We start from the raw sequence: 12213 nt of genomic DNA on the forward strand, positions 1-12213 counted from the left end.
ACTGAATAATGAGTGTGGTACTTCTAGAAAAGGTTTAAAGAAGTCAGACTAAGAGCTGTTACAGAAAGTATCATGAAACTTTTGAGTGAAGGTGTAACTACCCATATTTACAATGTGTGTGTGTTAGAAAATTTCAATACATCCTTAATAAATAAAACAATATAAACTTCAGACAAGTACAAAGCCCTCTGGACACCATAATTTTTCAAGACGCATTCACTAAAAAAAAGAGAACCTAAATAACTTATTCTTGCTTCATCCAAAGGGGAAATTTTCAATGTAATGGAAAAATATGACTGACTAAAAATTTCACTACAATTTAGACCTCTAGTCCTGCAATTATGAAACCAAAAAATAGTTTAAAATAGTTTAAAAAGTAAATTGTTACTTTGGAAGGGTATCTTGGGTTTTGGGAATTTTTTTCCCCCTCTTTTTAGGGCCCTGGGGCTGGGGATCTACCAAAGCAATCAAGGTAATTCTAGGAAAAAGTTCTTTTTGATTGTCCTTACCCATATTTTCTTTGTCAAAAAAACATGTAGGAGGCATTTTTTTCTCCCTCCCAACTAGGAAGATACTGAATGTTCACTGTAAACATTTATATAATATACAGATGAAGTACTTGTAGTATTATACACAACTCTGCCCAGCTTGGAGCCAGATCCAGGCTCTTGTTTTGCTGAACTCAGCAGTAGATTGGAGGCTGAAAAACACATTTTGATATTTTGCAGATAAAAAAATCAAAATAAGAGACCTTTTTTCTTAAACTAAGCTGTGAAATCCCACTTTTAAGATGAGATGGCAACATAAGGAGACAGCCAGCAGAAAAGACAAGAAAAATGAGACGACACAAAATAATGAAGATCAAAAGTACACACACAGTTAGCTAGTATCAAAGGTTTGTTTGGTTTAGAAACAAGCCACAAGTCAGTGCTTGTTTTTATTATCCATATTTGCTATTTCTACTGCAGCAGTGCCCAGAAGTCCCATCCAGACATCCCACGCTTGGTCCCTGCTTCTAAATCTTGATGTAATCAGACACTGACTACCGCAAAAGCTTCATGTATGAGGAGATCACTCTAAATTTTCTCTCTCATCTAAATCATATAAATAGTAAGACACACACTTGGCAAAATTCACCCAATTCAGATTGTAACAACACAAGGCAAATTTCTGTTAACTCTTCAGTGGCACTCACTTTGACACAATCTCCTTGAATTTAGGATAAAACAGACCCAAACTGCAGCACAAGACTGATGCACCACTGAAGACACACCAACCTTCTTCAATGAAAACAAGTAAAAACTTTTAGTAACTGAACATATATAGGATCAAAAATCAGCCTAATGAAAATTTTCAATAGAGTGAATAAAGTATGCCTTTATTTTAAAAATATTTAGCTAGACTAGCAACCCTTTCCCTTTGCCAGCTCCAGATTAAACACAAATTAGGCCAGAACAGCAGGCTCTGGACAGCCACCTCCACATTCCAGAGTGCAGCAGTGAATTATCCCTGTTCCCAGAATTAATAGGGTTTTCTTCTGCAGAGTCAGACCAGCTCATTCTGGTAGTCTGGCTGCAGTCAGTTTGTGCTGCTCACAGTCACACCATCGTTCACATTTAACTATGAATGGAAGAGCTGTTTCGCTTCAAGAAGCAAAATTAATTTACAACACTAATAATACTCTCGCTCCCATCTCCCCTTAAAAGAAAGCAAAAGGCCTAATACAAGCCCCCAGAAAATTACCAAAGCCCAATTTTCAGGCTTGGGCTCCTTGGCACAATTCACACATTTTGATTTGTGTTTTCAATGACGCAAGTCAGAACCTCACTGTTTTTTAAAGCAATCTCCCTAATATATTTGGCAGTTCTTACAGGTCTGGTAAATGTAATAAGAACAGCAGGTTGGGTTTGCCAGAGTAAACTACAGTCAAAGGTGACCTCCATACAACTTTCAAGTTGTGTGATCCTCTGGAGGATGGATTTTAGGACCACTTGTGGGACACCCAGAAGATCAAAAGCTCTGGATTGTGAATATCAAGATGCACCCCTGCGTCACAAGTGGGAGCTTTCTCAGAGGCCCCAAGGACCAGAGTACTGCTCCCCCCCTTCTCCCCAGTATTTCAACAACTTTATCCATGTACTAGCCAGGGATCAGGGTTTGAGAGGGAAGTAAAAACAGAAGTTTAAAGATTCTGCCCCACTATCTTTTGGATTTCTTCTTAAAAGAAGAAATGTGTTTTGTTCACAACAAAATTTGTTTCTTTGCAGAGTGTCCCACTCAACTCACTACACGGGGTCTTCTGACAAAATTGGTCTTAGCCTTCATCATTCAGCCACAGTCTGCTGCCAGAGGAAAAAAAATACTAGCAAGGAAGGCCAGAGTTCAATTTAGGAAAACAGAAAAGCTTTCTTTAAGAAAAAAAGGGAAGAAAGAGCTGAGGATACAATGGAATAAAATCAAACACAAAGGATAAAACATGAGTTAACTTTACATTGTGTTGAATGACCAAATAGGCAGTTCTGGTCTCTGGGTACTGACTGATGGCTCCATTGCCAACTCACTCCAGAAAAAGATGAGCCTGTATTCTTAAGTACAATTTGAAGGCCCTCAGAGGTTGTCTGAGGTCAGCTGTCCTCATTCAGCCCCAATTCCAAGCAGAGAACCCACGCCTGCAGATGACCTGCGGTACAAGAGCCGCCCCGCCAGTGTCCAGAGAGGTTCTGAAGTACAACAGCCCAAAAAGGAATTGTGCCAACTCGCACACATCAAGAGCCAAGTCCTGGGCTCCAGCAAAATGACAAACATTGTTTAAAAACATGTTTGCTGAAGGCCTTGTTGGTGAACGGGTCACTTGGCAAAACTGAACACAAGGCATGCTGTGCAGCTGCCTAAAAAGCTCAGCTCTCCTGTGTGCCTCAGCAAAACCAGGATCCAGGAGAAATTAGTGGCCTACAAAGGATGCCCAACAGGACTTCTCTAATGATGTTGCTCCATGGCCTTGCTGCTGGGAAATGGCTCTGATTTCTGCTACTGATGTAAAACTCTCAAGCCTGCATAGGAGAGCTTTTCTCTTCAATGCTCTTTGTTCTTTTCCCATCCTCTTTGAAAATGCCATGCTGAACTCCTCCATCCCCCTCATGCACACTCTCCCACTTCCTTGATTTTTTCCTTCAGGATATGTAGACAGCAGTGGTGCTGATACTGAAGGTTTTCTCCTAGGAAAGAGACCTGGATGGAGAGATCTCCGACTGGCATAAAAGTAAATCTTGTGGATTAGAGAATCTAAGGCCTCCCTTCAGTCACATGAAAAAAATTCTAACATTAGGATACTATGTCCATCTCCAACTTGACACACAGTTCAGATGCAATCACATGAGAAAAGAGGTGGATGAAAGCAGTACCAATAAAGGTGGATGATCAGCAGTGCCAGTAAAACAATGATTTCTTGGGTTTTGTCGTCTGCAAACTCAGAAACTGCCTAGCCTGCTTATGCTCCAAGGCTGGAATCAGACAGTGTTGGTTACCTAGATTTCAAAGAGTGATTAACTGCATTTTCATCTCTGTACCAAACACTCTGTGTTTTCTCCTGTGTTTAAATTGCTATCATCTAAAGTTGAAATACTGGCAGGGAAATCAAACTCATACATGTAATTATCCTGAACAAAATGAAAATCCACCAGAATGCCAAAGAATTAAAAGGACAACTTGTAAACTACTTACTTGGGTCCATCACCTCTTCGAAATCTACCTTTCACAAGATACTCAAGCAAAGCTAAATGAAGGCACCAAGTGAAATTCTACTGATTCCAGGAACCGGGCCTTGGCTGCACACCAGAAAGTACGCAGGCATAAATGCAAATTCAAGCAATGTTATGAAGATACTTTAAAGCTGTGACTCAACTGCAATCTTAGTTTGCTAACTCCCTTATGAGATTCGCACTTTCTTCTGTATGACACCCTTGCACATTAAAGAAAAAATATTGTGAAGTTACAGGCTGTAAGTGTCCCAAAATATCACTGCTTATGGAGCACTAAAAATGCATTTCATTTTACAGATGGCAGCAAATGCAGCTTAACTGCAACCTCTACACTGTTACTGACAAGAGAAAATCTTATTGTTGATGTTTTTTAATTGCTTCACTCTCAAGGTACTGCCTGCTCATTTGCTTCAAGGGCTGAACTTTCATCAGCTAGCAGAATCTTCACTGCAGAATCTTCACTAACACACAAATCCCTTGGGATACCCAAAACTAACTAAAACTAACTAAAAATTACTAATTTGAAAGAGAGTGCCTTTATGCACATATGTGCATTTGTGTCTGTACAAATATGTATGTATTAATTGGGCTGCAGAGCCCAATTTTTTGCTGGGTGCATAAAAAGCTCATCCAAAACATTCCTTGTACAAAATGAGGTCTCTTATATCAGAGTTCTCAGAGAGCAGCACACAATTAACCACAATATCTTTACAGATTTAGTAGAATAACTGAATATTATTATTTTAACATATACACATCTCTTGTTAGATATCTTTATGTAAAACAGAAAATTCTCCTTTGTTTCCAGGGATTTTTAAACTTTACTGCATGAGCAGCACATGGATTAGCATACAATTGGCTATAGGAATTTTTCTGGAATGCTTCTATTTGAGGCTCTGTATTCTCTCCTGGAGGTGCTGCTGTTTAGGTCATGATCTACTTGACATCATGAAGTGATTCTAAGGGGAAAAAACCCCAGAAAAACAAAAACAAAAAATCCCTTCTGAAATCTGATGAATTATTGTGGTTCCAGTCCTGGCCACAGGAAATTTGCATGAAGCAGGAAGTAAAGATAAAATTGAGGGGCAGCTTTTACAGATTGCTCTGCAAGTGGTGGGTATGTGTGTAGAATGACATGAAGACAGAAACTATTAATCTCCTTACTGTTGCAGCTGAGCAGGTAGGCATGGAGAAAGCTGAGGTGCACAAAAAGATCTTGTTTTACCCTTCATACAAGGCAAATTTTCTGCACACACACCCTGCAAGGATCAAGACTGCTGAGCTGGCAGCTGCTGCCAGGCAGGTAGCCCCTGGTTGATGCTGGACTACCCTGATTAATTCTGGGTTTCTCTTTCCAGTGGAAGAAGAGGAAACTGATGTGTCAGGTTTTGACTCCAAAATATTTTTCTTCACCGAATGATGAGCTCACTTAAAATGAACTGAGAAGCATCTTTGCTTTCAATGACTTACTAATTTCAGAGTAATCCACCTTGTTTCTACAGTTTCATACCGTACTGTGTTTTTGTTTTTCATTTAGAACCTTATGTCATTTAAACATTCTTAATTCCTTTGTGATTTACTGTGTACCTTTGTATAACTGGAGGAAACTGAAAACTGCAGTCTATTTTTTGAGCACTTTTTCTGGGTTAAGTAACGGTGGCCCACCCACCGGCGTCACAATCAGTAAATTGCGCCAAATGGAGGTGTTACACTGACAACGTCACGATCACAGCACGCTGTGTGCAGATTTGAGATGGCCCACTGGGGGTCCACTTCGTCAGGGACCCTGGTGGAACTGTGCACTACCAGTGATGTGGCCCTGCACAGCATGAAAGCTGCAGCCCTTCGGGACTGGCCAGAACCGAAGGCAAGTACACCGTGGGGTCTGGTACCCTACCACGAGTCTCCAGCACTCGATGCCACAGGGTTGTATCCAGCGCGGAGCCTTAGGTGGCAGTGCATGGCACTAGTCCAGGCCTGCTCCCACTTGGAGAGATGTACTGCAACCACAGCACAGTTTCATCGAGGGATCTACAGCCCTGCCACAGTTACCTGCTTGACGTATATTCCCCTCCAAACACAGAGGTCAACCAGGCTGGCACTAGTGAATGCACGGCACACTTCGTTCAGGTTGGAATGGGGGGGTCCTGAGAGCCAAGCACCACTACCTCCCAAGCACTGCCCACCCTACCCAATGTCACCACCCTGTGGGTAAAGGTGACCCATGTCTCACGACCCTGGCTCACAATCATGAGTCGCATGGGATTTACCATCGACTCAAGCTTTTGCATCGAGAAAGGTACAACTGAGTGGGTGATGAATCAAAAGAGTTGATTTTACTACTGTGAATATCCACAGGAGCAGAAGGACTGAAGATGATTAGCAAAGATGGAGCATTACGCTGTGACCTGTGACTGAGGTTTGAATTCTGTACCATCTGGCAGAACTTGTGACCTGGAGACAAATGGCATCCCCAAGGCTTGTCTGGGTTTCAGCAGCACTGCCTCTTTCTTATGACAATGTATCCCACCATTAGATCATAATCCTTCTGAGAGGTTCCAGTACTGCAAGTTCTGCTTTTAAGGGGCAAGATCAACAGGAACCATGCAGATACCACCACAGAACTGCATCTCTAAGTGATCAGAGACTGATGTCTCAGGGAGAGAGTCATACAGGAGTACAAGGAGAAGCCACGTAATATAAGGGAAACACCTTCCTGCAGTCAGAAATACCTTCAGGAAGGGGCCAGAGCACAAGTCTTAGGAGGAGTGGCTTAGAGAGTTGGGGTTGTTTAGCCTGGAGAAAAGAAGGCTCAGGGGGTACCCCACAGCTCTCTACAACTACCTGAAAGAAGGTTTTAACATAGAAGCTGGTCTCTTCTTCCAGGTAAGAAGTGATAGAATGGAAAGGAGACGGTCTCAAGTTGTGTCAGGGAAGGGTTACACTGGATATCAGGAAATATTTTTTTCACCAAAAGGGTTACCAAGGATTGAAACAGGTCTGGAGTGGCTGAGTCACCATTCCTGGAGGTATTTAAAAGATGTGAAGATGTGATGCTTAAAGACATGGTTTAGTGGTAGACTTGGCAGTGCTGGGTTAACAGCTGGACTCTGATCGTAAGAGTTTTTTCCCAAGATAACTGATTCTACGACTCTATGATTCTATAACTCATTCGTTCTTCAAACACTCAAAGACAGGAAAAATATTATTTCAGTCTTGGCCTTGAACACTTTGAGGGACAGGGCACATACAGAATCAGAGAATCAGTTAGGTTGGAAAAGACCTTAGAGATCATCAAGTCCAACCTATGACTTAACACCACCATGTTCCATCAACCTAAAAACCTCATTAACCCTAATCCAAGGACAGGCCTCTCTACAGTGGTCACAGCAGATTTCAGGGATGCTGTTCCAGATGGAGTGACTCTGCACCAGTTTGGCATGGAGAGAAGCCAAGAACAATCATAGGAGGTGGGGAAAGATAAATCTGGAGTGATTTTCTGAAATTTATAGGGCCTTGCTGGATGTTTGCTGATAAACACAGCACACTTCACAAAGGAAATACTGAAGAGACAAAGATGTCTGATAGCATTGCCCGTCTCATTGTGCAGCTCTAGACAAAGCTTTGCATGGAAGAGAAGGTCTGTCTGTAGCATCTGCTGTAACTAGAAGGGTTAACTGTGGTTGGACAACAGTAAAAAGCAGCAGCATTTCACAGTCACACCCAATTCCCCCTTTTCAGCAGCCTCTTTCACAGCCTCCGTATTTTCTCTCTGAATTATCAGAGACATTAATAAGAGCCTTTTCCACTCTCCACTTTGTCTGATCTTCCTAATTAGGAACACTGAACAAACATATCTGAGAAACAGCCTGGCAGCAGCAAGGCCTTGGTTCACTGCATGCAGGGCATGGAAAATGCTCTGCTCTCCCAGGGACAGCAGGAAAGCTACCATCAGTGACTCAGCATTAGCCCAGTAACTGCTCTCCAAGGAATCCAAGACAACCCTTCCAAGCATTCCTGCCTATTTCTGAGCACAGAGGGATCAGACAGCAAAAAAATGCTCCTTGAAACAATTCCCTACCCCTGATAAACACACATCTTCCAACAACTAAAGATTATACAGCCCTGTCAAGCTTTGCCTCATGATCCACATCTCCGAACACATCCAGGCAGCAGCCAATACTGAAATCTGGGGATTTTTTGTGAAGTAGCTGTGCTCTGTGCAAGGCAAACGTGGCACTTCATTAAGCACAGGGTAATAGTTTGATTCCCTTAGGGACTTGCTGCTGGAAAATAGAACACCTCGTTTCATAAATAGGCAAGGTCACCATGCTTGTTTTGGATTTGATGCTGAGATAATTGAGTGTCTGTTCATTATACATTGAATATTAATGCTTTAATGCACCTGCATGTAAAATTAATTTTACTAGACCTAAGGAAAACAGCCTTATATTAAATATCAATGCATACTCAGCTACAGAAGTAAAAGAATTCTGATTTATGCCCAAACTATTTTCTGTATTTTACCTTCCATGTTGGATTCAGAAGCTGAAATATTCCAAGTAACCAACTGTTGAAAAGCACAAACTAAGTTATTTTGCCCGTTGACACTGTATCACCCTTTTGTAACCCACAGCTGCTCTTCTATTTAACCAGAGTCATCTTCCAGCATATTCACATGCACACACTGTGAACAAGACAGTGCACAAGTGTGACACCTCGGTGTCTAAACTCCTGTAGACAGATAAAAGCCAGTAAATTTCACAGAGATATATCAAAAGGAATCAAAATTCTAAATGAATTATTTTAAAATATTTCTAAGCACTACCAAAATCAGGAGTCCTCAGAGGACCTTACTTGAAGAACCTAAACATTATGCAACTAATTCTAACCAGTCTGCTTCACTTTGATCTCACTTCTTCTCAAATACTCATTTTATCTCTTTGTTTAGAATATTTAGAAGTTGGCAGCCTGCATTTCTCCGTTCCTTTGGTTCCTGGAATACTTCCTTTCTGGATGTGCAATCAAGAAAATTCAGAGGACAATACTAGGTCAAAGGTAAATGCAAAAGAAGAGTTACTTGCAAAGTGAATGTCATGGGTCAGTAGAGAAGATTACGTAAGGTAGGATATGAAAGAAGAAATAAAGTATGTTTTCCCAAACCCAGATACAAATACTATTTTGCGTTAAATCAGTAGTTTGTGAGGAAAAGGAATAATTATTCATTAGAGTTTAGAAATTATAAAGGTACACAAAAATAGCACACATAAATAAGAGAAAGGATTTTATTCTGAAGTTTCCTGTGCTTACTTCAATGTATCTCATCAGAGATTATGATCAGAAATTTCAAATGCAAATGTTGTCTCAAGATCTGGAACAAAGTTTTGCTGCATTTTTATTTGTTAAATACCTCAGGGGTTTCCCAAACTGGAGGATGCAAACCACAACTGTAAATGAAAGGGCAGTCTCTAGAGTGTGATCAACTAGAAAAGATCTGCAAAAATGTTATGAATAATGCTTCCTGTCCTCCTCATCTGTCATTAAATTAACATCTAGTGGAATTAACAGCTTCATTTCTAGAAAAAAAAATCTCCAAGGGTATAAGCATTTGTACACAGCAAACACCTTCGAGGTGCCTTAGGCAGGGATTTTTGAGTAATTTTAAAATTATCAGCATCAGAATGACACCTTCTTCCTTGAGAGGACCTGGATGACTTGTGGGAGCTTTTTTTCTTCCCAAGACTGCAGCAGCCTAACTTAGAGCTCTGCCTTCTCCTTTTGTTCATTTGAAACAAGTTGGAGCAGGTTGCCAAAGGTTCAAGGAGAGGTTATCAGGTCCTGTTTGCTGTTGGCATGTCTAAAACTGCTGACTCATGCTAGGAAGAAAAATGGGTACATCTAATACAGCTGTAACAATAAAACAGCTATTAGGGAACCTCACCTAGAGCTAACAACACCTCCAAGCTGTGCTGCCCAACTGAAGAGATAAGCCAGTAGTATTTATACATAAAATGCAAACAGAGTTTACAGAAGGCTTGATAAGTACCTACGTTTATAATTTCCCGCGTTTTAAAACACAAAAGGCAAAAACACACCCCATTCGGGATTTTGTTAGTTGGTGACAAAAAGCATTATCCACTGTGATGAAAACTGAGGGTCTTGGACTTGGCAGCATGAGATTAAGGGTTGGACTCAAAGACCTTGTGGATCTTTTCCAACCTAAATCATTCTATAACAGACTTGCAAAAATCAACCAATGTGATTGTTTCCTTTCATATCACTCAAAAATTTTCCTGAATATGAAAATAATCTACCCTCTGTTATAAACAAACAAAACCAAACAAACTCTGTTTTTGGACATACGTAAGATTTTCCTAGCTTAATGCCTCAAAACATTAAAAGGGAAAAATATGTTTTCTGCCAGACCTACTTGTCTCAAAATCACCACCTATTTTACTTCTAACTTCTGCAGCAGGAGAAGGATTCTTCCAGTTAAATCTTGTTCAAACTTTTAGACCAATACTCTATAAAGATATGCTGACATTTCTCAGATTAATTCCAAGTAATTCCTTGCCTGCTAGGGCCAAATTTGTCTCTTCCTCTCATTTCACATCAGTTATGTACAAATTCACGCTAGCATTAGGCATGAGCTTGAACTGTGGCATTTATCATAGCTGGAAGAGTCTTTGCAAGTTCACAACCTCACCACTGGCTTAAGATATGGAGAATCTTGAGGGCCTCAGGCCAAGTCAGTGTCTCCTTACAAATGTTTACATTAAATACAGCAAAGGGAAAGGGCTTTGACATCCTTCTTGCCACTAGAGATTTCCTCACTGGGATGGCAAATGAAACAGGATCAAGACACATGGGTGGAAGTCATGCAGAGAGGGAAGTAAAAAGATTACATTGTTACAGTGTAAAATGCTGTGGCACCCATCAAAATCAAACATATACAGCTTTGTTCATGTACAATTCTTTTGGCTGTTTGTCTTAGACATAGCAAAAAGACAGTTGTTACAGCAGAAGTCAGCATTCTGATCTTCATGAACTGAGTAGAACAGCAGCCCTTTGCATCACCCAGCTAAACAGATTTCAGATTGGATTCCAGAATAAATCATATGAACTTACCTTACATTTCAACATGTTGGCCACTCTCTCTTGCATTGACTGTCCAGCCTTTGGCCTGACAAGAATATAAACTGCTTTCACTTCAGGGCTGGAGCGCAGAAGTTTTTCCACCAGTACTTTGCCCATGAAACCTGTAGCTCCTGTGATAAGTACAGTCTTTCCATTGTAATAAGCTGAGACTGAAGACATGGTGCTTTCTTGTTCTGTCCCTTCCTGCAGCAGGTACCTGAGAAGATGCAGAAATAAAGCTTTAAAGGCTTTGGGGATAACTTTTTTAGTCACCTACATCAACTCAAATTAGTTCAGTCAATGGCAATTTAAAAAATTATTTTAAAAAAAGTCTTCATTGCAAAAATAAACCACAAAAATCTGAGAAGCTTAAAAAAATCAAGCTCAGCCTTAACCTCCACATGACACCACAGCTGTACACAGAGGTCAAACACAGCTCATGCTGTCCAAGGCTCCCAGCAGGAGATGCTCACTGCAGTGCTGAACAGTGTTTATCTGCTACTGTGAAGTGGCAGCCATGAAGATACGCAGCTATCTCTACAATACAAAGGAGAATGAGATTTCCTCGCAAACACTGCTGTGTTTTCCACTTCAATTCCACTGTGCCTATGGCATTCCTTGTCAGCCATCACTCTTCTACATGCTCAGTCTTTTCCTGTTGCCTTAGCTTGGAGTAACACCATGAAGAAAGCTCTTCTTCAAGAAGATACAGTGCAGTGACATTGCTCTGCACAACTGCAACACCATATGCAGGTCACCACCCTTTATGAGCTGTTATGACCAGAACTCATTCCAGCTCACTCTCAGGAGTGTAGACATGGTAGGCTCCCCTTTGCAGATCCACTGACACAGACCAGGCTCCCACATGACGTGTCCCAGTTAAATATTTGAATTAGATGTAATGGTTTCAGGCCTGAATGTTCCCAGCCATCCTAATTCAAACTCTTAAGTTGATTAAATGCAAACAAGGCTGGACTGAATCCCCTTAGAAAAGCCCCTCTCTTTCCCTTGTTAGCCAAACAGAAGCAAAACAATCATCTTTGAAGTGGGGCAGACCACAGCAAGTACAAAACACAAACTGCAAGGAAAAGGCTCATGAAAAATATCAGTAAGTGTTTTGAAAAAAGCCTACTGAATTTGAAACAAAAAGAAACAAAAATAGTAGGATACTGTCAATCATGTATTCAAGAACCAGAGCCATGATCTTCCATTATCCCAGAAAAACTGCTCTTCCTCCAGCAGAGGCTTCAGAGACACAAACTAGGGAGTCAAGCCTAACAAAATATTTCTGTTCTTTCCCAGTGCTGCCTGGGACCAC

General features: G+C 40.9%; 1 protein-coding gene across 1 annotated transcript in view; it reads right to left on the minus strand.

Moving 5' to 3' along the window:
• LOC131592409 (fatty acyl-CoA reductase 1-like) overlaps positions 1-12213 on the minus strand; it is a 114927-nt gene that overhangs the window by 47881 nt on the left and 54833 nt on the right. Inside the window, exon 2 of the mRNA XM_058863900.1 lies at positions 10887-11112. Coding sequence (XP_058719883.1) covers positions 10887-11075 — 189 coding nt within the window. The 5' untranslated portion in view covers positions 11076-11112. The remainder of the gene's footprint in view (positions 1-10886; positions 11113-12213) is intronic.

Source organism: Poecile atricapillus, chromosome W, assembly GCF_030490865.1.
Source record: "Poecile atricapillus isolate bPoeAtr1 chromosome W, bPoeAtr1.hap1, whole genome shotgun sequence".
In the NCBI taxonomy this organism is placed as follows: domain Eukaryota; kingdom Metazoa; phylum Chordata; class Aves; order Passeriformes; family Paridae; genus Poecile; species Poecile atricapillus.